Here is a 25,501-nt window from a genome sequence, read left to right as displayed (position 1 = left end):
CCCCATCACACACAGCACTGCCCTGCTGTCACAGCGCTGCAGTGCTTACTGCTCACAGCCTCATGCTGCACCGGTGCTGCCTGCACAGCCCTCAGGGTGACTGATTTCCATGCCTGGTACAAAACACGGTACAAAACATACTGGAAAATCATGAGGACTCAAAGCACAGAGCCTGGCAACGTTCTGCAGCTAAACAGTTCACCAAGAATGAAGATGTGGGTAACCAGTGGCCATTCCCAAATGTCAGCCCATGGCTACTTTGTTAAGCTCCTTCAGCTGAAAAACAGCAGAAACACCAAAGCCACACAAATTGCAGCATTCTGTTCTGTGAACAGAGGAAACTTTCAGATGTCCAAGCTCCAAAATGAAGCCTTTTTCCCTAAATTCTGTATCAACCAGAAGAATAGGATTAAACCCCTGAACATCCAAGTGCTTTACTTAGTGTGAAACAGGGCTTTTTTTTAATCAAGGAAATCAACTTTTGTTTATATTCAGAAACCAAATGGGAACACAGCATCTGCATGTGCTGAACCTGGGAGGGGCAGAGACCCAGGCAGCTCCCAGCCACCTGCAGCCCAAGCTCCACGAGCACCAAGGAAAGGTTTGGGCGTACAGCCGACACAAGGTCATGGTTAATAACCTCCTTGATGTGACAGCAATTCCTACAGCAGATCCAGGCTCACGCCAGCAGAGCAGGATGGATTTGGGGCTGTAAACCCTGGCAGCACTGCTCATAGTGAGAGCGCTGGCTGTGATCGGAACCTACGGTCCAAAGCCTCATCTTCCATTTTGGAGGGCTGCTAACAAGATTCCACAGGAGGAATCCATTTGAGAAGCTGGGCTGCTGTACTGGCAACAGCAAATGCACAGCATCACAAAGAGACAGCCACACATGCACCTGCCCAAAGCATTGGACAAAGTGCACGTTTAAATGCTGGTCTCATGCCACTTGTGGCTAACAGAAGAACAAATGTGGCTAAGAACAACAACAAATAAGCTTCATTCACTGGAGTGACCCCAGATAGAAATCTCCATAAATGGGAATGCTTTTATTATTTCGAATACAAAACCATTTGAAGAGCCATTGCCTCAGAGAGCAGCTGTGTGAGAAGCAGAGCATGAGATGTGCAATATGCATCCACTTGAGCTTCTGGATTCCTTCCTGTGCAAAGAATTTAGGACCAGACTTCTCAGAACCAGCACCCAATTTATCAAACAGTCACAGCATTCCTACGCACATCACAGCACAATGATCAACATTCCTGCTGGCTAAGCAGAACCACAGCAGTGCTGGTAAAGACATCTGCAGGGCACAACTGCACCTTTATTAATATTTATACATTTCTTTCCACCAGCAAAGGAGTCATTCCTGAAAAAATAGGTAAGTCAGAAAAAGCAGATCCATTTCCTTTTATAGCCCTTTAAATCCCATAGTCAGACTAACGTTTCATTTTGCAAAGAGCCTTCCAACATTCAACACCAAAACAGCTTTGTGCAGCTCCAGCCGAGATGGAAATCTTTTCACTTTTCTTATTCACCTTCATTTGGAACCTTGTGCCTGACAGCAATTCGTTGTACAACAGAATCACCAGGGGAGGACCCCCACTGTCAAAACCATTCCCTGTCCCCAAACACAGACATTGCCAACTGGCTGACATGTACGCTTAAAACAAAGGGAGGAATTTAAATAAGTAACTATTTTCTCAAGGGAAAATCAGATTGAAAAGCAAGAAATCTCTAAGGCGTAAAAATGGTAGTGCACAATGCTGGCATCTCTTACTGCAGAACTTCAGCTTAGAAGCCTCGACTGAAGATTTAGGGTTATTCATTAGCAATCATCAGTAAGAGACGCCATCTCGCATTGGAATGGCTCATGGTCTGGATGCTACAGCAACTACAGGTGGAATCCAAGCACGGGAAAGGGCTGCAGTCAGAGCTCTGACATCGCTGCTGGGCGGGGGGAAGGCAGTTGGTGAGAAGATGTTCTGGGGTGGCCTGGTGCTTCGCCTCGGGAGGAGGTGAGGGTGCTGCTCCAGCTCCCCAAGCTGTCAATTCCCAACAGCAGTGACGGCAGCCTCCAGGGACATCTTGTCATCCTTGGAGGATGAGATGTGATGAGGATGGTGGTTAGGCGGGGGGGCCTGGCTGAGAGGTGAGTAGTGGCAGGGGTGTCTGCATGCTGACTCACATGTACTAGTTCACCTGGATTGGAGAGCCGTTGTGGCTTCAGTCTGCAGGCCAGTCCCACTTGCATAATCTAAATCGGTTTGCAAACGGATAATTTAATGAAGGATATCGAAGGTTTCTCCCAGGGACTGATCAGATAAGTACACTTGAAAACAAGACCTACTGTCTGTACCTAATTTACAATCCCAGGCCCTCCCCCATTTATTTATTCTACGTCAGCAAGACTTCACCTGAGCGTTTTATCGTTTCGAAACACTACAAGCTCCTTCAGAAACAGATTCAGACTGAACTAGGATTGCTTACCAGAGCCCCTCCAATGGCCCCGTGCAGCTCAGCCTACCTACCCTGTGCCTAAACATGAAGAAATTCAGCACACAGAAGTCTGACGGACACACATGCACACAGAAGGGCATACCTTGTAGGCAATGCTGTTGAGAACTTTCATTGCCAAGTCGGAGACGTCGGGATAGGGATCAGCAGCTAGGTGAAGGAGCACTCTCCAAATCTGGGTATAAACACTGTTGAAACTCACACCTAAAATAACAAAAAAAATAAAAAGAACAACCAAAAAACAAACCCCCAGAGCACACGACAACCCATCAACCCAAATTCTTTCATCTTAGGTGAGAAAATTCATTAGAACTCTGCACATCACAATGACATCTAAGAAAACATCAAGAGAAGAGCTCACAAACACCCTACGTGGGCATTCTGCCTCTTCCTTGTCCTTCTTTGTGAACTCTGCAAGAGTTGGTAAAATGAGAGCGGCGTAAAGCAAAATAAAGACTACTTGAATAAGCCTCAATCAAACTGCTGGTCTGCTGTGCCCCTGCAGCTACTAAACTGAAAAAGCCAAATGGAACAGCAGACAGAGCCTTTGGAGCTCCTGAGCTAAAACACTAAATGTAGTAAGAATGTAGTTAGAGGCTTATATTTTGATGGTTACTTTTATAGCTGCTTTAAGGATTAATACTCCGCTTGACTGTTCAGGGCTTTTAAGTATTCTACAAGTTTACTAAGTGCTAAATTTTAAAGTGGAGCTGTAAGAACTGTACCTTGTGAAGCAGCGAGCCTAACTCAGCCTCTCCTGCTGACATTTGTGTCAATTCCTCAATTGCCAATTTGTTGGTTAATGAGAATATCTGCAGTTTGCTATTTCAGCAGGAGGGACTGACGGATTTGAGTACAAATCAAATTAATAAGCTTTGGTAACAACTCACATAACCCAGCAAATGTTTCATTTTGCTGTTTTTAGGTGAATCTTCAATATGTTATTCTTTCTCCTAACCCCCACCGAGTGTAATAGGTACAACACTGTCTTTTAGGAATTGAGCCATTTGGACAATATTAAAGCAGTTGCACTAATAAAAAAAGAAGAAAAAAAAAAAAGGAACAAAAATAGGGATTTCAGATGAGTCACAATCAATGGTAAATGACAGATCAAGCTGTTACTGCATTTCCTTCCGTGTTTCTGTAGGCATCTAAATATAAAGTGTTGTGAAGACAGGGCTCCTTGGTCAGCAAGCACCTTCACAGCTGAACCCGATGCTCGGGCCAAAAGAAAACAGACGCGGACAGTTTGGTTTTGAACTCAAGCTGAAGCAAGCAAGCAGTGTGCAGTTATAAACTTCAGCAGCACGCACAGTGCACTGCCATATGGCTGCCTGCACCAGACAATCGAATCCTCCTCAGCCAGAAAAACACCCCAGCGTGTGACAAACGTTCTGCAAAAAGCAAAGGCGATAATCTCACTCCATCCCTCCACCTGACCCGTGAAACAGAGGGTCTCTTACTTGGCTGATATGCAAAGGATTTCTCAGAGTTTCACATAGCAACCCCACTGATGAGTATTTATGACAGCACCACTCAGGCAGCGCTGCCTGTTTGCCGTGGGTGACCCACACAGCAGGGTCCTGCAGATGAGCCTAACCTTTCCAATGCAAGCAGGGCACAGGGTGATGATCCCAGAAAGAAAATACCACTGTCAAAGCACAGCACAGTCAAAGGGCATTGATCTGTTGTGTGTGGTTTACGCTGGCTGAGGGCATGGAACCAAGGAACACGCAAGGACAGCGTGTGTGGGTTCAGCAGAACTGACTTGGAACAGTGCAAATCCGACCTCAGGTTTTGGCTGTGGTCACAGCTGGCAAAAGTCATCATCTTTTTCACAATTTCTTTATCCGTGTTTGAAAATGTCAGCACACAATAAGCTCCCTGTGCAGAAGAGGAATGGGCCTCCCAGGCAGAAAAAGCAGCGACGTAACACTGTCTGTCCTTTCGGGCTTCTGACCATTTGGGTCCCACTTCTGCAACCCGCACGTTCACTCTGGAAGCTGATGTTAGCAGGAAAAGCAAAGCTGGAGGCACACAGAGCTATGGGAGGACAGCAGCCCCAGCCCCAAGCCAGGCAGTGCCACATCAGCTGAGCAAAGCATCCCTACCCTGTGCCTGCTGTGCCGGAAGCTACGCAAGGAGCGGTGGGGATCTGAATGGTGTGGACCTTTTTAGAGCCCTTGAAAGGCAGTAAAAGGAAAGAGGGAGAAAAGAAAAGCAAGGAGGTGCTCATCAGTTTCTCTGATAACCACCTCACTCATGACGCAGTCATGAAGAAGGAAAAAGCCAATAACATTTTTTATACATCTGAGCGTCATGAAAAACAAATTTAAAACAGATCTGCGCCAGTGCAATTCCTCATTCGCTCCGCAGCCTTTGAAAAGAACAGAGGGAATTTCTACAAAGGCTCAGCACCGGGGCTGAAGGACTGCTGCTTTCTGCCCCCCTCCCGTTAATGCTGTTCTGTGCACTGATTCAGCCCAGTGACACATCCGACACAGCTCCTGCAGGAACCCAAAATGTGGACTCACTGGGATAAAGGGAGGCAGCAGAGGCGGCAGCAGGAGCAGCAGCTTGATTTCATGTACTGCACTGAAACGAGGAAAATATCCACGAGATGCAAACAAAGGGCCGTGCAAGGGGGACGGGGGTGTTAATTTAAGCAGACAGCTCTGTAATTAGTCAGACTGATTCAAAGCCAGTTAAATGGACCTTGCAGTATAGATTTACAAAATGATTTCTCTCAGCTAAGAACGTCAAAAATAAATTGCCTTTCTTCACTGACGCCTTTGATTTCGTTTGCATGCACGTAGCTCCCAGCTCGGTGTGACAGCCAGCATCACATCACTGCCCCAAGGAAGGGACCTGGCTGAGGTCACCGAGCACACAAAGCTCAGGACCACGTTGTACCAACGCTTCTGTTTACCCCTTCTGTTTCACCAAACTGTGATGGTGTCTCTTTCTAACCCCCTTTAAAAATCAGTGCAGTGATTGTAAGCCCTGATCTCTGGAAGATGCAGTGCCCACCCAGCACAGCAGCAAAAGCTGACCTATGGCACACGTGTCATGTGCCTCAGACTGGAAGCAGCTCTGCTCCCATGTGTTCCATCTGCAGGGAAAAGCACATCTGGGATTGGTGTGGTGAAAGCATGTAGCTGGAATACTTCACACCGAGCAGCACCTGAGGGCTCAGCTATCTGGTTCCCATCAATGCTGATCCCAATGCTTTCTAAGGCAGCATCCCATATGCTTCTCCTCTTCCCAGAGTGACACTGTAGGTCCTGCGGGAGCTCCTCCAATGGAGAAAACATCAGAAATTCAGATAGCTTTCTGTACTCTACCTCGACAACCACGAACAGCAGCTCACTCCCCAGAGGAATGGCAAATTGATTTTTTGTGCACAGTGCTGACAGCCTGCAAGCTGCCACAGCCAGCCCACGCCACTGCTCCCTGCCTGTGCCCAGAGAGGGAGTGCGAGGCCAGGGCAAACACCGGCACAGCATGGCACAGCCACAGAGCCAACCAAGCTGCTCTGCTGCCCACCGTCACACACTGGGATTTCTCTCCCATCCTGGTTCCCTACTGCCTCAGCAACGCCATGCAGGGCAGCTGCTGCCTCATGCAGGGCTGTGCAGCAGTGCCCAGGCCTTGCCCTGGCTCCACCATGCTGCTTCCACAGTGCAGGACAAAGAGGACGAGCTGAAGGCAACCTCTGCAACAAGCGTCCATTTCCAAAGCCCACTCAGATCCCTGTATTTTGCCATTTTGTGAAGTTTTACTTACAAATAGCACTGCTTAGCCAATTATTTCTCATGGCACTGAATTCAAATATAGTGCCTAGCGAGAGAGGAGGCTCTACCTGTCCCAGCAGCCTCCTCTCTGCAGCTCACTGCCCACCTACACCTCTTGCCTTCGTCATCCTCACTGCAGTCACCTCCTGCTGCGGGTGTTACTTCAAGGCAGCTCTTCAGAGAGGCTCCTGTGACCCAGCAAACAGCTTCCTGCCCCCAGCTCTCCTGCTGAAGCAGAGAAATGCTCCCCTGCATTCACTGCTCCAAGGCTTCCTCCTCTTCCTTTGATCATTCCTTAATATAATCTTTCCAGTGATGCTCTCCATAAGACAAAGACTTTTAATCATACAATTTAAATATGAATAATCACCTTCAAGGTATGCAAAGCCCTCATCTCAATACTTTTTCTTTTCCCATCTTAAAACTAAGCAAAACTAAAAAAAAAATAAAAAAATTCAGAATGCAAAGATTAATGACTTGTCTTACGGAAAAAGAAGCGAGGCTCAGCTTCCCATCCAAACTGGTGTTTGCATGTTGTATGTTAACTAACCAAACCTGGCTGCTGCCAGCTCAGCCACACGAGGGCCAGAAAGCAATCTTCTGGTAGCCCAAGGTTGCCTGGGCAAGGACTGGTCTGCCAGAAAACAGCACACCCAGAGACAAAGATATCTGCTGCTTTTTCTGGTCATGTTTTGCTGGTAGTTTGCTAGGAAGCTGTTTGTAAAATGGCAGGAGAAGGTGCACAGAGGTTTTCTTTGGGTTTGTGGGAAGAATTATATGATGCCACAGTGTCAATGAAGTGGATAGGCTGATCCAGGAAATTCCTTCTAGAGACACATTCCTAAAACCACAGGAGGGGAAGAAAGTCCCAAGCATCAGTGAATCAACGTAGGGAATGCAGAGCACTGAATGCAGAATAAAACTGTGGTTGACATTTTCTCCTTTTTCTACTACAGACTGGATTTCTGCTTTGGTTTGATTCTACCCATGTGCCCAAAGCATCCCTTTTACTGCTCTCTCTGTCCCAAGCACTTGGGGCACAGACATTACTGCAGAGGCAAATCACAGTTAATTCTGCCAGGAGATACAGAGCAGAGCAAAATATTCTTTCCTTCAGGGCAGGTCCATCATCCAGTGACAACTCTGAGCTACAGCAGGATTCCACTCTCTTCTAGAACTTAAAGAGCTTCACCCCAAGGCAGATGGGCACTTCTGGAATGTTACAGGCTAGCTGCAGCTGCTACTTGCAAGTGACAAATACCCACAGCAGTGTTAATCTGAGTCTGGGCTGACTGCACAGCAGCACCAAGGGTGGCTGGAGCTGATGGGGTTTTGAAAACTCCCTCCTTGGGGACCAGAAGAGAGCAGGCTGAGAGATGGTGCTTCTTCAGTAGGAGTGAAAAAAGCCTGGCTTTCGGGAAGCAAACGCTGAAGGTAATGGGATTCTCTGTGAGTTATGAATTTTAAACACTTCTATAAGCTCTCTCGTTTCCAGCTGGCTATGAGCTCTTCTGATTAAACAGGAATGAGACAGGCTTCAGAGAACTGCTCTTGTTGTTTCTTTAGGTTTCCCTGATGCACCTCCAGCTGATCTCTAGAGCTTCCAGCACATTTGGAAAAAAAAACCTTGTGAGACTTGCAGGAGGCATCCAGCAGACACCACTTAGCACCAGAGGAACGGAGGAAAACCAGCTTCTCGAGCTTAAGAGAAAGAGAAATTTCCTAACATTTCTGCCACACTTTCAGAAAATACAGTTTCACTACCTACAACCAAAAGCAAACGAATCAATCAAGCTTCTAAGGAACAAATGACTTTAAACTGCCACAGGGCCTTAAGGTCTCACAAATCCCAATCCCAGAATCTTTCACTTCAGAAAGTCAAACCATCATCACTTTTTCCAGCAAATGTAGGGAGCAAAGTGCTTCTTCAGCCAAGACAAGCCCAGCATCAAGGGGGACTCCAGACTTACGCCTCTGCACTGGTTTTTGAAGGCTGGAAAAACGTGGCACATGGATACCTCACAAAGCTGACACATAGATTTGCAGACTTCCCACAACACTTCTCAGCCATGTGCTGCCTCCTGTGCTCCCTGGATGGAGGCTCTTGCAGAAGTTAAGCCCTTCTGCACGCTGGCTGTGTTACCATCCCAAAATGGTTCAGATTGGAAAGCCACAGCCAGTTTAAAGCAGTGCTACTGTAGCACTCAAACACGACTGGGAGCACTATTAGAAAAAACAGCTGAGTGGAAGTAGTCCAACACAAAAACACCAGTTGTGTGTCACAAAAGAAATGCAGATCAGCCATTACATGCAAATCAGCCACGCACTGCATAAGTGCAGCTAAAAGCTCCCTTCTTTATGTGCCACAGCACTTCACTCTGCAGAAAGATGTATGTTACCCACAAAGCCAGATGCCCAGAAAAAGGACTGTTGAGCAGTGTTGAGAAGTCTGGTGCAGTTCCTGCTGTTGGAGCTGCTTGTTCAAGAGGAAATGATGGAGAGGGGACTGGAGGCAGTGGGATCAGTCAGAGTTTTTGTGCAAAAACAAGTTATGTGAAACTATCAGTCTGTTTTTGAGACTCAGCCTAGGATTTCTTCTTTTTTATGTCCTGTTTTAACAACGTGCATATGAATGTGCAAGGAAAATTAGTTAGGTGAGGCTTTCTTGTATGAATAACACAACAAAATGGCTGTGCTGTACAGAAATACAACCCACATGAAAAATAATCGGGGGAAGTTACTGCCAGACAGCCCAGCTGCTGCATCCATGGGATGGAGAGTCTTTGTTTTGATTATCTAGCCAACTAAACCGTGGTGGACATAAAATCCCCTCATGTGTGACATTTTTGTGCTCATATTCCTAGGAGGATTGCTGTCTGCCACAGCGAGAAGCCAAAGCTTCAGAGCAGGAGGGGCTCTGCTCTGCATATAGCCTAACCAGACGCAAGAACAGCTTGCTGCTACGAGATCTCTTGCTAGAGATCTAGCAGGAGCTAAGATCCAAACCTTCCCTAAAACCTGGTGCGAACATACAGAGAAAGGTGACACCAAAGGAAGGGGGAGAGCCTTTACTCACCTATGAGTGAATTCAGAGAGGAGTAAGAGCTGACTCGCCTCATCTTGTCAATGGTCTCAAACGACAGGATGTACTCTTCGTTCTCAGGGCTGCCCAAGGTGCTGCTGGCGCTGCTGCTGGTGCTGAGATTCCCAGGAGAAAACGCAACAGAGCTTCCAGCTGCCAAAAGGAAGGCAGGCAGCTGCTGAAACAGGGACTTGAGGAGAGCAATTTTCACCCGGGCGTAACAGTGCTTTTCCAAATGCTACAACGGTCAGTGAAGGTGTGGGCAAATCCACAAAGTCCCCTTTTAAAAACGGAATGTTTAAATACAGAGCAAGCATCAAAGAGTCAGAAACGATTCTGACAGTGAAAAATCTGTGTATGGCAGGAAACTGAAAGGCACCATCTTGATCCCTGAACGCTTCAAAAAAAATATATATATCAATATTAATGACCAATAAATTGAAATTAATTAGGAGAGGGCTCCTCACCTAATCCTTTGGAGCTGGCAGCTGGATAATCTAGGCACAAAAGTTAAGTTTCACACCACGCATTGGTTCGCACATGGCGGCTTGCAAGAGGGTGAGAAAAAAGAGCTGGTATAGAAAAATGACAGAATTTTTTAATCTCTTACATTCTTCGTTCAGACTGAGGTTCTGCAGGGACTTGTTCAGGTTCCTGGCTGTGGTCACTGCTCGGATGTTCCCATAGGAGCTGACAGAGCGCAGCCGAGGTGTGCACGGACCGTCCCTCACTGGTGTCAAACTCCCACCCTCTGCAGATGCAAAATTTAGCCATTAGAGATGTGACCAAAGAGACCACAGCCTGTGGGTGGATTCCCAGCAAAGGCAGAGCTCAGATATTACCAACACAGAATTCACCCATTAGCATGAGCAGAATGAGGTACACGGGATCCTCCCTGAACGCACCCAGCACGGAGCACAGTTTGCTCTTGTTCAGGCTGTGACTTCATTCCATGCAATAAATTCCGGTGAGATGAGCCTTGCCAGTGCCTGCAGGCTGCCCAGAGACACAACGGCTCTTCCCTCCAGGTTGATGCTGGGCCACTGCCCAGACACTGTGCTAGGACACACTGCTACAGCAGACACCATTTAGTAGATGGCATTTGCAGGCTTCCGTCTGCTCCTGCTCATTAAAGCTCTGGATTCTTTTCTTTTTGTTGTTACAAAGGCTTATGAAATATCAGCTTCCTGACCAAATTTCAGGCCTAGTTACAACTTGTATTTCACCCAAACTATAATTCCCCTTTTTTTTTTTCCATTTTCATTCCTGAATACACACACAGTGTCACAACTTCTCAGAATAGCTGTTTTATTCCAAAGCAGAGGTGGCTGCATTATGGTGCTGGGGCAACACTTGCAGTACATCTTACTTATAGAGTACTTTAGGATCATTTTGGATAAGGAGAAGCACTTACATAAATGGTAAATAATGCTTATTTCCTGCAGCAAAGACAAATGTGGAACTTATTTTCTAATATGATTAATTTATTCAGCCAATGCGGAGATTAAACGACTTGTTGCAGAGACAACACATGCTATTGCCTCCAGGCTTCTGTTGCAACAGTCCCATTAGCTCTGATTATTTCAAATGTACTTAATATCTAAGGAAAATCAGAGGTCAGCAACAACTTCACTTGGGCTTTTCATTCCCCACGTAAAGCAACACTCAAAAAAAGGACGACAGGCACAAAGCCTACAGTAGAAAGGGGTTCATTGAGTTCTTTGTTCTGCTGTGAGGTTTCCTATCAGCCTCTTTAGGTCAACACAAAACTGAAGGCTCAGATATAATTTCAGAATAAGAAGTCTGGTACGCCTGGGTGCCCTTTGACAAATATACTTCAGTTTTGATCTGAAAGGAGTCCCTTTGCATTTGGCTGGGTGTTCAATCTCCACAAGTAAGATGGAGACTCAGCTGAGGATGCATTTCTCCAGGACAAACCTACCTGCCACGTCCCTCAGCTTTGTAGCAATGCTGTTGTTCAACAAATCACCACCAGCAAGAATTTCACTGTCTTAAGCAAAGCCCTCAAATAAGATCCACCTGTTCTGTCTGCCATAAGACACAGAGCACAAACCTGGGGCAGCTGGAGAAGGGAGAGGGTAATTCTTCTCTTCTTCCATGAACTGCAAGGCGACAGTGCAGAAATTGCTCTCATACTGAACCACCAGGTGACTTAAAGCCACCACCAGCTCCTATGGAAAGAGCAGAGTGAAAAAAGGTATTTCACTGTTGTGTAGGTCAGAAACAGTGAACAAAAGGAAAAGGCAGAACCATATGCCCATTATTACTGATATGACTGGGCAACCATCCAGACTAGCAACAAGAAGAAATAAAAATGTAGGAACACTCATTAGCAATAAGCAAATTGTCTCATGAGCTGCTTTGGCTTCCTGTGGATCTGCTTCACACATACCCACATCCTCTGCCACCACAGCAAGAAACAAAATCAGAACTTCTCCAAGAGGGTAAACACCAGCGAGACGGAGCACATTGCCTTCTCCCAAGATCCAGAGAAGTTCATGAAGAGAGGCAAAGGAACACACAGGTTCTTTGCCTGCAAGATGCCTCAACAGGGGAGATATGCAGTGTGCTTCAGCCCCCAGACTGCCCAAGAGCCAAGGGGCATTTCTCCAAATAGACACTGCTGCAGTGGGCAGGAGGCTGTGGGTCTGCTGCCCTACGTACACTTTCCCTTGTGCAGTGGAAAGAACAAAACTCCACTTGACCTTCCAAACACAAGAGGTGAGCCGACGATGAAGATGATGGCAATTTAGCAAGTTACCTCTATTCTGAGTTAACGTGGCTGGGAATGGCCTTCTATTCTGCAAGGACTTTCTATTTTTATTTTTTATTCTTAAATTATGGAGACTCAGGTCCCCGTGAAACCAACCCTTTGACAAAATTAACACCCATCTGTCACCAAGTGGAGACGAGGACACTTTTTATGGTTGGCTGGGAGAAGCATCCATTTCCCCTTTGCTTCACAAAGGGGATGATCTGAAAAAAGGCAAAATGCTCCATTTCAAAATTAATTCTTCACAACAAGTCTTTTCTACCTGAACAGTCTGCCACTGCTCCCTGATTCTGCCTGATATTGTCAAGCTGATGCTGAGTCCCAGAAAGCACTGAATTAACGCCCAGCTCCCGTGCATGCGAGCAGCAGTGAGCTGCCATGGGTGCACTCAGCCTGCAGTGGCACAGCATGACCCCATCCCTGTGCCACACAAACAAGGAGCCAAGCTTTCGCCCCACAGCCTGTCCTACATTTGCTCTGAGCAGAAGGAAACAGAATTTGACATGTGGACCTTGGGGACACGGCTCAGCTCTCCGCCTCGGAGCTCTGCCCTGCCCTCCACGTCAGCAGCCAATGTGAGGAGCACGCTGCACACCCACAAGGGACAGCCCAGCCAATTCACAGCCAATTCATTCCCAGAGGTGCAGCTTAGGAGCCCTGAATTACAGGGACGGGGAAGGAGGAGGTGGTGAAGTTCAGACCCGCAGATAGGCAGCATTTGCTGGGCGTGTGGAAATGGCAAAAAGGAGAGGTGGAGAACCGGCATTTCTTGCTGTTCTCTGTTCAGAGGACAAATCTCCAAAATAGAGATTTATGAATCTCAGAGAGCATACAGTGGGACACGCAGTTCTCTCTTAAGTTAAATTGATAAATGCTAGAACAAGACAGCAAAAATTAATCCTCTCAATGCTGGTGACAACTTGTCAGGGTATTGATGTTCCGGTTAAGCAGACACAAGCGTTAGGACACCTAAGTGCATCCCATCAAGAACAGCTGAAACCATCAAAAAGTATTGAACGTGCTATTGTTGTACAATGGAGCATCAGAAAATAATACTCCAGAACCTGAAGAATTACTCTGAACCAATCTGTCATCCTTCCTTATGGCTTCCAAAAGCAACAAGATCTGTCTGTGAGCTCTCATTTTCTCTCACAGCCCTCTTGTTTCCCTCTCTTCCTCCCCTAGGATCACTGCATTCTCCATGTTTCCAGCAACAGATCACGATTTCACTGAGACCGTGTAACGTGACAATTTTCAATCAAAACAGGAATCAACAGAAGTGCATTAACAGACAAGTCCTTTAGCGATACCGCTCTCCTTCCTTACCTCCATCGCTGCATTCTCTTAAAATTAAAAACAGCAAAAATAAAAATCAGCAACAAGTCCATGAAAGAATGCATTCTGTCCAGCGTAGCACAGAGCTTGGCAGCACAGCTCCACCAAACTCCTGCAGAGCAGCCCTGCCCGTACCTTCCGAACCATGGGGCTCCCATCGTTGATGAGCTGGGCCAGCATCATGGCCACGTTGTGGTCGATGGTGGTGGAGTGGTCGGTCCGCTCTGCCGAGTTGCCCACAAATGTTCCCAGGGCAAAGACGGCAGCGCAGCGAACCTGGGAGAGGGAAACAATCCTCATTATTTTCTTCTCTGCTCCAGCCCTGAGGTTTGCCACTGGGAGCTCTTATCCCCACAAATGGTGTCTCTGGAAACCTGGGCTGCTGTGTCAAGTAAATAGTGAGGGCTGAATGGAAGCCCACAGAGACTAAGAACCAAACCAGGTTCATCAAAGCGCTGAGTTATAAGTATTCACAGATGAAGGAGTACATTTAATTTCCCAGAATACTCAGTGACCTTCCCATGGGTGATTTTTCCAGTTGACACTGCCTAGAATATTAATTAATAGGAATAAGGCATACAGGGAGTTACGGTTGGCATGCAAATCTCTTTAACAAAGCGCTGAACTCCAGCCTTCAGTTAAGGGCATGCAGAAAGGTAACGAGTTGGGAAAAAGAAAGAGACAGCAACTGCAATCAAGGTAGATTTTGCCAGATTACACAAAGAACAGAGGGATCAGATGGCTTGGTAAACTTACAGCCTGCCTTGGCAGAGAGCAAAAACTGGGGATACAGTATAATCAGCAAGTGCAGGATGTGCTTCATAGAGCAGAAACGATCACCCTGGCTTCTCAAACAGAGGTGCAGATGTGTCATAAAGACAGGTCAACCCGACCACTGCACAAATATGGATTACAGAATGTGGGAAAGATGAGGCAAGAGAAAGGAGGTAGAAGGTACAGGAGAGAAAGACTGGATGTAAAAGGGAAGCTAATCTTTAATCACTGCAAGTCAGCAGTGGTGTTTATCTCCAGGCTTACTTCTCCCACACACCACGTAATCCCACCAGGGTCTGACAGGCTCTGTCAATCACAGCCACACTCTGCACAAGAATCTCTGCTCTCTGGGAAATTCGGTCACGAGAGTAAAACACATTCAGTTAAAGATGTACTTTCACACATACCAGGAGAAGAACAGTTTTCAGATTCAGATAAAAAAGATGAGAGGGTTTTCTGAAACACTGAGTTTTCGGACCACTTGTTTTAAAAAGCCTCTGATATGCAAGGAAGTAAAAAAGGGGGTGCCTCCTTCTGCCAGCTCCAAGATTCTGAGACTTGGGCTGCATGAACAGCCCCTCCATTTCCTCAGTTGCTTCTCTCACAGGACTCGTGTGATTTGAACCACCTTGAAGGAAGAGCAGTAAGATGTTTCTCTGAGCCAGACGCAATCCCAAAGCCCTTGAAGGCACTGTTTCTGTAAGTATTCCTGCAGCCTGCTTCCGCAATTCTGACAATTCGGTCGGTGTTTATTTAAACAGTTGGATTCTTACCTCTGGGATTGGATCAGAGAGGAGACTGTAGAGCTTTTCGTGAGCGCTGTCTCTCACTCCACACCACCTGGCTGAGTCAAAGTTCTGCCAAATACGCCCTAAACAAATGGCCACCCACTGACGCAGGAGAGGATGCGGATCGTTCAGCTGTTCCAGGCAAATAGCAATCAGGTTTCCTTGAAGGCAGGCTTCCTAAAACACAAATCAGTGCCATTTATTTTGGTTGACAGCTTCCCACCTCATCATCAGAAAAGAAGAAGTAGACCAGAAACCAAGAGAAAATAATTATCCTTTGGTTATGTATTGATTCTGTTGCAAAACACCATTTGGAAGCAGCACAAGGGCAAGGTCAACTACATGCTGCACTAGCTAAATAGTTCAGCACTGCAAATACTTCCTGTAATGCATAAAGTTTTTCTCCTCATTAGAAGTACTCCTTTGTACCTGTCAGAGCCCTAAGGTTTATGGCTCCTTCCGTATATCCTTCCCAAGAATTGTATCACAGCCATCACATTCTCACTTGACAGAACTAGGTGCTATTTCTCTACATCAGTGCACTGCCTGGAGGGCAGCTGGTGTGTCCTTAACCTCCTCTTCCAGGAGCCACATCTACATTGTGTGTTTGTTACACCTCCAGGCCAATTCTTCTTTTACTCCACCAAAAAAAAACTCAAAAAAAACCCAACCCTAATGTAAAGCTATCTTCTATTCCAGTTCTCCAGCTCAGGGTTGTGCACTAATGCGAGCCAAGACATGTTCATCAAAGAAAAGGCAGTGCAGAGAAGAGAGAGGAGGAACAACAAAAGGAAAGAGGATGCTGGGACTCACCTGTCCTGTGTTGTAGTTGTTAACAATTACAGCCAGAATAAAAGCGGTCATTGTCCTGTGTTCAGCCTTAAAACAACACACAACTAATCGTTATCTACAAAACAGGTCAGAGAACAACAACCTTCCATGTTTCCTGAAACATGAGCTTATTCTGAGTATGGTTTCTATCACATTAAAAGAACAAGAAGGGAGAGAAAGCCAGGATTTTCCTGTCATTCTGTCACACTCCTCAGACACTTCATAATCTCGTATCATCAGATTGCCAATACGATCCTCCCAACCAACCCCTGGGTATTGTTCTGGAGGAGGCATACAAATACTCATTGCGGGAAACCACAAAAAAAAACTTTGGCAGAGAGAATTAGGAAAGTTACAGCGAAATGAGCCTGCCTCTGCACCCAGCCCCCAGAAGCCCACAGCTCCTATCTTTCTGAGTAATTCGTGCTTAAATATCTTTAGGCAAGTTTGCAGCTCCCTGTTTGGCGTCTGCCTGCATCACGCAGCCCGGCAGCAGCGCAAACTCCCCTGGCAGTGGCTGCAGTGGGTCCCAGAGCTGGAGGTGGGAGCAGCCCTCATTAGCAGCACCGTGTCAGAAAGCAGCGTACAAACCCTGACAAGCTGAGCAAGTGCTGCTAGAGCCTGAATAAAGATGATTTGTTCTTACTGGCATGTAAGGATCTGCCAAAACGGAAAGGAAATACTTGTGACCGTTGTCCTTCACGAGGTCAGCTTGACATGACTGAAACAAGACAGAAGGAGAAAAAGCAGTGAGTACAGTAGCAAAAATATTCGTTCTTCCAATGGTGCAATGCATATTCCATGCCTTAATCATTTTTCTCCAATCTAGTTTTCATGTGAGAAGTGAAGGAAAGAGCCAGCCCTCCGTCAGAGCCGCGGCCAAATGTCTGCACAGAGCAGGGGGCAGAGGAGCAGACGCTTCACCTCCAGCAGTGACAGACAAACAACTGAAGATGTGCCCTCTCACTGGGGAGAAGAGCACACCTGACATCTCCGACCCACATTGCACCATCACCATTATTTGAGAGCCATCAAAAGCAAAACCTCGGAGGAATGTGATCAGAAGATGTTGGTGCCAAGGCAATGAGCACTTTTTTGCTCCAGGATGTAGGACCACCTATGGGAAAGTTAAAGCACCGTCCTGGGCACCAGGACAACTCAGACTGCAGCACTGAACAAAGCCAGCACGTGTTTGCATACGGTGACCCACATCAGCGAGCGATTACCAGTAAATCTGCAGGGGGATGGAGAAGGAATTATTTGTTCCCTGTGTTCCATCCAATCCCCTGCCCAGGCGGGACTGTATTTTGACAAGAAGATTTCAACTCATCGCACACACGTCTCTAATCTCTGCATCATTTGGTCAAGTGCTGAGGCATGCTGAGCTGGAGCACTACCAGCACACGGTGACACGATGTCCTGCTGCACAGGCAGAGCCCATGGAGGAACATCACTGTCCTCAGGGCTCTGCAGGTGAGGGATGCAGCTGTTGGGGCAGCACCAGCAGTGGAGCACACGGCCCTGATCCCACAGCACAGCATGCACCAAGAACTCCCTCCCACAGCTCTTTTTGCAAACATACAAAGTCAGGCTTCATGTATGACATAGTAGGGTCAAACCAAGAAAATACATATTATTAAAGTGAAAATTTAGGCGAGTGAAAACTGACTTGGCATTCGATTTCCCTTGTGACAGCAGTTCTATTGTATGCTTCACACCAGAGACAGAATCATGTATTTTTTATCAGGCATAGAAGGTGAAGGAGGAAACTAATTGTTGAAAGGCAAAGGGATGGCAAGACAGAGATGCAAGAGAATATTTTATTGCTGAAGGGAGTAGAGATGCTGGTTTTGGCAGACCAAAGAGCAGAGGGAATGGATTGATGCCAGGCTGCAGCTACGAGAGGCTTCCCTGACTTTTGTGTAATGCTGCACACACACACACACACACACACAATGAAAAAAAGAAGCTTTTTTTCTCTCCACTTCATTCTGGGCATGAACACTCCTTACTCCTCAGGAAAAAACACAAACATCTCTCAGCTGCACAGGAGGCAAACAGGCACTGACCCGGAGGACACACCGCTCTCACTGTGCTCCCATTGCTGCCCACCACATGGAGCTCCAGGGCAGCAGCTTCTATGGAACCAATACATTTAATCTAACCCTCACTGTTAGACCCTGGGAAACACACGGAGAGCCAGCAGCATGAGCTGGCATCAGCATCCTGATAGCAGAGGTCACAGCTGGGAAGCAGGGATGCTACTTACGCCTCTTAAGCCCTTTGAACAGTGTGACAAATGTTTGGTTTCTGTTGTTTTCAGCCAATTATTTGCAGTGCTGAGATCTGTTTCTTTGCTGTCCCACATTAGCAGCACTTACTTCTTTTCAGCATGGTTTTGTCAATTGTTTTTTGGGTCTTTTTTCCTCCTTAGCTTTCTGCTATTACGACACATTTGCTCCATCACCACATGCGCCCTGTCCCCTCCCTCAGCAGCACTCATCCCACCTGCCTGCTGTCACTGCCTTCTCCTTTCTCACACCACTGCCTGGGAGCTGGGAATGAAAAAAATAATGGAAAGCAACCCAAAGAGCCAAGTCTTTTGGCTGGGTTTTTTTGGTGTGTTTTTGGTTTGTTGGGTTGGTTTTATTTTTTAAAGCAGTCTACCAAAGGAGCGGGGCAGTAAAACATAGCAGGGAGCAACACTGATGGTGGCAGGAGAGGGCAGGGGAAGGAAGCACTCTCAGATTGGCTTCAACACAGAGACAGTGAAGGATGGCTCAGCACCCACGTGAATTATACATGAGCCCTCTCTGAAAGTTACCTGGGGCTGAAGCGTGAGCTGCAGAGGGGCATGCATCAAAATAAGCTTTTCAAGAGTAGCTTTAAGATGAATAGTTTTCATTTTCTTTGCTTTCCAAAATCCTCTCAGGATGTTAATGAAAATGTATTTATAAAACCAAACCCGACAATGCTATATCAACAGTAGGGAAAGATTCCAACACATTCAGCATTATTTTTCCATAGTGAAATGGAAGAGACCTAACAAAAACAAACCCCAAAATAAGCAAAAGCCAACTTCTACAAGCAGTTCAGACAATTTTATATCAGCTTACAATTGTGCCTGCAATTATCTGTGTGTACCTCTCTTAATAATTTTAAATTGCTTAACTAATTGTACTCACAAACCACAGAGCCATACATGTGACTGTACAAATTTATCTATAATTATTTCTCGGCTTAATTATTTATTTAAGACAAAACAATACCCAGAGCTCTGGGTAAGGCCATCTTTAACAAAAATAAAATAACAGGGCTCAGTTTTTAAGCTTTAGCCCAAAGGTGCCAAAATACTGCAGAGAAAGCCAGAATCACAGACCTGTGATAGGAATGAACTGTCTTCTCTAGGCAACAGATACTGCTATGCCAACCACGTTCAGTGCAGCACTGCACGTAAGTACTATCGCAGGGGACTTGGAAGAGGACTCTTAAATGCAAGTCACCAAAAAATGAGTTCTGCTTTATTTCCAGAAAGGATCAGGGTCTGAAGACCAGGCAGGGGCTGTTCTGACACTTACAGAAATGGTTTTGAACAAAATAAGTTTGATAACAATTTAAAATGAAAAAAGCGAGGGGGAACAGGTGAGAACACAGGGCCTGAAGGGGAACTCAGGGGCATTTTAAGCCCCTCAGCACAAGCAGCAGTGCTCCACCCAGTAAAGATGCAGTCAGGGAGATCTGACGGCCAGAGCACCATAGGACCAAAGGAGGAACTAAGCTGGGAAACAGGCACTGACCCAGAGGACACACAAGCCAATTCCCAAAGCTGGGAACATTAACATGACGTTGAAGCATTCGCACAGAGCAAACATGCCTTCATCTCACAGATGCATGAAAAGGTGGGCAGTCCAGCTTGCCAGTACCTGAATGGGGATTTCACATTCACAAAATTGCAGAAGCCAGCTTGCACACAAGTGAAATAAACAAATGAGGAGATACGCCGGTCCTCAGATAATACAGCATCCTTTTGAAGCGCCTCAAGAGAAATTCTAAATTCCAAAGCAACTGGATGAAACAAATGGGAAAATAAAGGCACGTTGCTGAAAACCAGAGAAAGCAGCCATGCTGAGAAGTACTCACACTGTCCACTGCGAGAATTTTGGCCCAGATGAAGACAAGAAGCGGTCTCAGCTCACGAGCTGAACTTTGAAGCAGCTTCAGCACATACGGGAAAATGCCAACAGACAGCGCCTGGGGAGCCAGAGAGAAGAGCAAATGCTCAGAGACATCTCAGCCTTATGGCACTGCTCTGCACTGGGGCAGCGCTGCCCGCTTTGCAGAGATGGAGCATGTCTTAATGACACATGAAAAACCTGGTAGAATGCAATTTCATACATTTCTAGCAAAGAAGGGATCCCTCTATTGCTCATTTTAATCGTGGATGTCACCAGATATTTTCAGACTCATTTGGCCCGGTGAGACTCAGAGTTAATCTAGCACTCGCTCCTTCTCGTTACAGCCTGTGCTATTTTATGCTTCACGATATGCTGTGCTCTTCTCAGATGGGGCCATTTGCTTTCACAAGTAAACATATTGCAAAAGCTCAATAATTACAGCCTTCCCACTGGAAATTAACTAGGCCTCTCGCTTATACAGACTTTTTACCAAGCCTTTTGCTCACAGGAGCACACACAACTCGTTAAATCTCTGAGAACCCCTCCGTGACTGCAGATCCCTTCCCAAAGGGCGATGGGAGGGAAGCATGAGGAGGAGGAGGGGATGTGCCAGTGCTGGAGGCTCAGGGGGCTCCCTGGGCTGCAGCAGGGCACCACACAGCAGTGGAGTTGTTGCAGTTAACGAGGAGCAGAACAGCTGCAGCAGAGGTCATTATGGATGCCCTGCACCACGTGCTGACCCTCATGAAAGTTTCTAATCTAGAAAGCTTAAGATCATACTTTCCTCGTGCTGCTGTGGGCTAAGCTGTCTGTGGTGCAGGAAGGAGCCTTGTCTGAGATGAAAATGGGAGGGAAAGAAAGCCAACAAGAAGCCCCATCCTGGAGGTATCCCACCGCCAGCTGCTGGTTTGTCTTCATCACTGTTATCAACAAACAGATCCATTTACAAGAGTGCTTTAAACTGCTCCTCTGCTATGTTCTTACTTATTACCTGCACCATGCAAGCCAATTCCCAAAACACAGAAGGCAGCTGCCTCCTCTCAGAAGAGCTTACACAACCCAGAGACCAAATAGATAAAGGAAGAGAAGAAACGATGCAGCCAGTAAGCTGAGGAGAGCAGAGGATGACGAACATATGGGCTTTTTGTTGTTATTTATTTTACATGACAAACCTCCTTATTTGTCCTGGATGCTGCCTTCTGTTTTGTAGCTTCCATTATGTTACACTGAACTTTGTCTAAATAACTCCTCTTCATAACAGCACAAATGAAAAGCTATTCGGCCTTCTTGATTAATACAAACCACTTTTCTTTTAGAGACGCTTGCTCCATTCCATATGCATGACTACAAAAAACACCAACCATTCGTCAAATCTGGGGAGTACCTTCCACATCTTCCTTGCATAAATCATCATTTGTATTTATCACCTATACTGAGAGTCTAATTGACTTTCACAAGACAAAATGCAGCACAAACACACCAAGCTAACTGCCCAGGGCCCCAGGTCCAGAAATCTTCCCAGCAAATCCAGAGCTCGCAGCCGATGCACCTGGCTCAACAGAACCTGCAGAGGAAAGGGACAGCAGTTACTATCAGGGAACAAAGCTCCTTGTGACTGCAGAGCAAACGGAGGAGGACCTCGTGTAACTTAGAAAAACACTGATGATCTGAATGGAAAAGACAAACCCTGGCTGCTAAGAGCTTTTACTCTACTGAAGAGTGTCACCAGTGGGGCACTGCCCAGCAGAGCTCCCTTCCATGAAGTTTTGCAGACACTTACAGATCTTTTCCTCGGAATGCAGTTAACCTCAGCCTCCAAGTGGTGCTCCAGTTCTCTCCCTGTTAATATTTCTCTCAAGTGCAATGGTTCTTATGCAGCTCAGCTCTGCTAGGTGGAAGCAGCCACTATGGATTTCAAACAGTCTCATCTTACTGCCTTTCCTCAGAAAAGGAGGAACGGGATTGCATCTGCAGGAAGGATTCGAAGGTGAGCAAAAGGAGCAGCCTGCCAGTACTCAAAACAGCTCAGAAGCAGAAAAAGAGGCTTTGCTTCCTCAGCAAATCAATATAAGAGACTTAAGAGGGAAGCAAAAGGTCACATTAGTCATTAATAAAAATCTCATTAAAATGGAGTCTGACAACGATAATGAGGTGATAGTTTACTGGCTTATACCTACCCTGGTGTGAAATATTAACAGACAGACTTTCAGTTCTTAATCTCCTTAACAGATGTAAGATATTGGAATGCAACATTTAATCCTCAGTTTAAATTGACCACCATCCCTCAGCACGGATCTCAGGCAAGGCGACTGGTTGATTTAGCTCCCAGTTTCATCCCTGTCTCAATGTTTCTTCCCACAATGCATATGCAAATTGAATTATCTTTCATGTTTAATACAGAATAACAACTAAATTACTTGGCGTAGACCTCATACCATGGTCAACTGACACCAGATACTGAAGTTGTACAGAGAAAGTCCAGAGGAAAACGACAGTTACACGGGAGGGTGTATTAATCCCTCTGATTGTTTCGTGTCTGAGTATCTTTGCTCAGATCCCAAAACATAAAAGAAAGAAAGTTGGTCATCCTGCCCTACTTGGCACCAACTTATTCCATAAACTTACTACAGAACTTGGTGCAACTGACCATGTGCTTTAAAGATGCCCAGCACAGGAATAACAGGGCCAGATGTTTGAGATTAAAGCAGCAAGAGAAACCAGGGCATGATGGAAGCTGGGGCGGAGCTGAAACAACAGAAAGGAGCACATTAGGTGCAGGGTGCTTACAGACACAGGGGGCAGAGAGATTTGGCAATGCTTCCATTATCTGACCTTCAGAAAAAAAACAAACAAGGAAGGCCACACGTTTTGCTGTAGCTGGAAATAAATGGATGTGATTGAAAAGGATTTCTGGGTGAAGATACAAAATCACATCTCGGCTGCACTGACTTCCCACAAGACTCCTTAACCAACCCGAATTCTGCCTTATTTCAAAGGCTCTGTTTCATTATTCTCAGAAACAAAAAAGCCAGCGCTGACTCTCAGGTTTTTGACTTCGTACTTCCCAATCTGATTTGAGCAATAAGCTGAGGCCACAACTGACACAAACACTGGAGACTTGGGTGAGGACGTGGGGACTCTATGCGCAATTTAAAAATTGGAGTGAAATTAAGTCGCTGTGCTGTGCTACTGTGTGCTCAGGGCTGCATCACATCCCTCCCTGACTAGGAATTCCCTAACAAACACAGAGGGAAGAAGAGGACTGCAGCAGCAGCTTTCCAGGGCTTGCAGTGGGCATAGCCTTGGCCATGTGCACCAGCACCCCATAGCAGAAGGCACCTCCACCAGATCTGCAGCTGCTATCTTCTGCCTTTGATGATTTCTCTGTCCCTGCAGCAGGAGGTCACCTGTGTCCAAGCACAGCACAAACCTGAAATGCAATTCGGAACTTTTTGAAGTCAATGGAGGCCGTGTACGAAGAGTGGTTTCCCTGCCCATCACAGTGCCAAGCTTTGCATGGCTGGCACTGTGCCCCTGGCACTCAAACACCATCTTTCTCTGGTGGCACATCTAAAATGGGAAAACAGAATCAACCTCAGGCTGCAGCAGCACGGCATAAGTGCTCCCAGGGGCTCAAAGCAAAAAGACGCTCAACAAGAGGTGTGAAATAATTCCTCCCTTCTCTTAAGGAGTCACTCTGCTTCAAAGCATCTCAAACCTGTTAACGAGTCACCTTATTCCACTCTACAACTACACATACCTTAATTGAAAGAATAATTACATTGTCCTAGCTCATTTTTGCTCCAGGAAGGAAAGCAGATTCCTCTGCCAGATGACCTCTCAATTCCACTGCAAGGTTAAGCTGCTGCAGAGCCCTCCGGTGCCAAATAATCCACTGGAAAGCAGCAAAGTTGGTGCTGGAGCAGAAGCCTGCCTTCTCCTATTGCAGTGACCGAGATAAACCTTACATTTGTTTATCCAGCTGATCTCTCAAGACTTGGAAGGCTCGGGGAAATTAAGATTCGGTCTCGCAATGATTGATGGTGCTGTCAGTCACAGAACAAGCTGGCAGCTAACAGGGAAGGCAAGTCTTCTCACATTTAGTGAAAGAAATCACAGGTCTCTGGATAAGTGATTGGAATCGTACTTCTTTAAACAGGAAGACTTTAAATTCTGTTGCGTGATTGAGAAGAGACCACAGCAATCTCAGTAAGGGTTTGTATTTCTGTCAATGCAAACAGGTGGAGAGGGGAGGGCAAGAACAGATGAACAACTGCCATATTTCTCTTGGATAAAAGGTGACTTGAAATAAGGTGTTGTTTCCTCTGGATTTACTTCTCCTTTCTAAAAATGAATTTCATCTCATCTAAGCAGATGTCTACCAGAACCCTATGTTCCTTCCAGGCATGGTCTTCAGAGACTTGTTTCTATGTTCTTGCAACAAAATTTCAGCATCCCATTAAAGACAACACTTTCCAGGCTGTACCAGCAGCACAGAAAAATAATCTATTTCCAAGCTATTTACACTGCAGTAATGTTCATTTTGTGAAAGCAGGCAGAAGATAAAGTCTCTGCCTGAAATGGCTGGGATATAAGAGGAGAAAACAACAAAGATGTGCTACTCTGCAAAAAAGTCTTGCTACTTAAGAGCAAAACACGGGGGCAGCACAGCCCCATACTGCTGGAGCCACAAACAGGCCACGGCAAGCTGTGCTCAACAGAAAGGGAAGGCGTGGGGGAAGAAAAGCACCTTGTCCTCATCTGCACAGATCTAGCAGGCATGTCATCAGCCCTCGGTAACCCTGGAGGAGCTCAGGCATTTCTGTAGCCAGGGCTGCTCACCTGCAGGACGATGGGCAGCTGCTCCGGGGGGTTGCGGTTCTCCACACCCATCGTCAGCCACACCTGGAATGCAGTCAGCTGCTCTGCGAAGAAGGGGCTGTGCTGTTGGAACAAGGATACAGATGGCATGTTTGACTCTGAACCCAGGAAAGCAACTAGATTTAGCATCTGTGGGCTCACGCACGGTGTATTGGTTGTAAAAACAGTAATTGGCAGATGTTTGCTTGGTTTGCTTTTTAATGTAATTTTTTTTTTTCCCCAGAGACTGATCAGATGCAGTTCCCTTTAAATATACTGGCATTTAACTAATGTGTTTGAAAAAGAAGGAAAAAGCAGAGAAACTGGATAAGATATCACAAAAGCTCTTGGGGAAATCCAGCTAATCCCTTCCACACGAGAAGCAGCCACAGCAGAATTGCCTTCATCTGCTCTGCAGAGGCAGCTTTCACTCCTGTGGCACACACTGCTGCCTCTGCCCAGCACAGTGAACACAGTCCCAGCACTTTGTGTAGGCAAACAAAGAACAGAAAGTTTACTTACAGTACTGAATCCACTAATATAATGAGTGA

General features: G+C 46.2%; 1 protein-coding gene across 2 annotated transcripts in view; it reads right to left on the bottom strand.

The window, feature by feature from the left end:
• RPTOR (regulatory associated protein of MTOR complex 1) overlaps positions 1 to 25,501 on the bottom strand; it is a 118,566-nt gene that overhangs the window by 30,332 nt on the left and 62,733 nt on the right. For both annotated transcript variants that reach the window (XM_042832910.1, XM_042832911.1), the window contains exons 11-21: positions 24,933 to 25,034; positions 21,571 to 21,654; positions 20,056 to 20,166; positions 16,562 to 16,636; positions 15,898 to 15,963; positions 15,070 to 15,261; positions 13,658 to 13,798; positions 11,468 to 11,585; positions 10,004 to 10,144; positions 9,388 to 9,546; positions 2,603 to 2,721 (exon numbers count right to left, since the gene is read on the bottom strand). In XM_042832910.1, coding sequence (XP_042688844.1) covers positions 2,603 to 2,721; positions 9,388 to 9,546; positions 10,004 to 10,144; positions 11,468 to 11,585; positions 13,658 to 13,798; positions 15,070 to 15,261; positions 15,898 to 15,963; positions 16,562 to 16,636; positions 20,056 to 20,166; positions 21,571 to 21,654; positions 24,933 to 25,034 — 1,308 coding nt within the window. The remainder of the gene's footprint in view (positions 1 to 2,602; positions 2,722 to 9,387; positions 9,547 to 10,003; positions 10,145 to 11,467; positions 11,586 to 13,657; positions 13,799 to 15,069; positions 15,262 to 15,897; positions 15,964 to 16,561; positions 16,637 to 20,055; positions 20,167 to 21,570; positions 21,655 to 24,932; positions 25,035 to 25,501) is intronic.

This window comes from Centrocercus urophasianus, unplaced genomic scaffold, assembly GCF_019232065.1.
Source record: "Centrocercus urophasianus isolate 14NV4802_14NV808 unplaced genomic scaffold, USGS_Curo_1.0 seq_40, whole genome shotgun sequence".
In the NCBI taxonomy this organism is placed as follows: Eukaryota; Metazoa; Chordata; class Aves; order Galliformes; family Phasianidae; genus Centrocercus; species Centrocercus urophasianus.
This window is presented reverse-complemented; position numbering and strand designations above follow the sequence as displayed.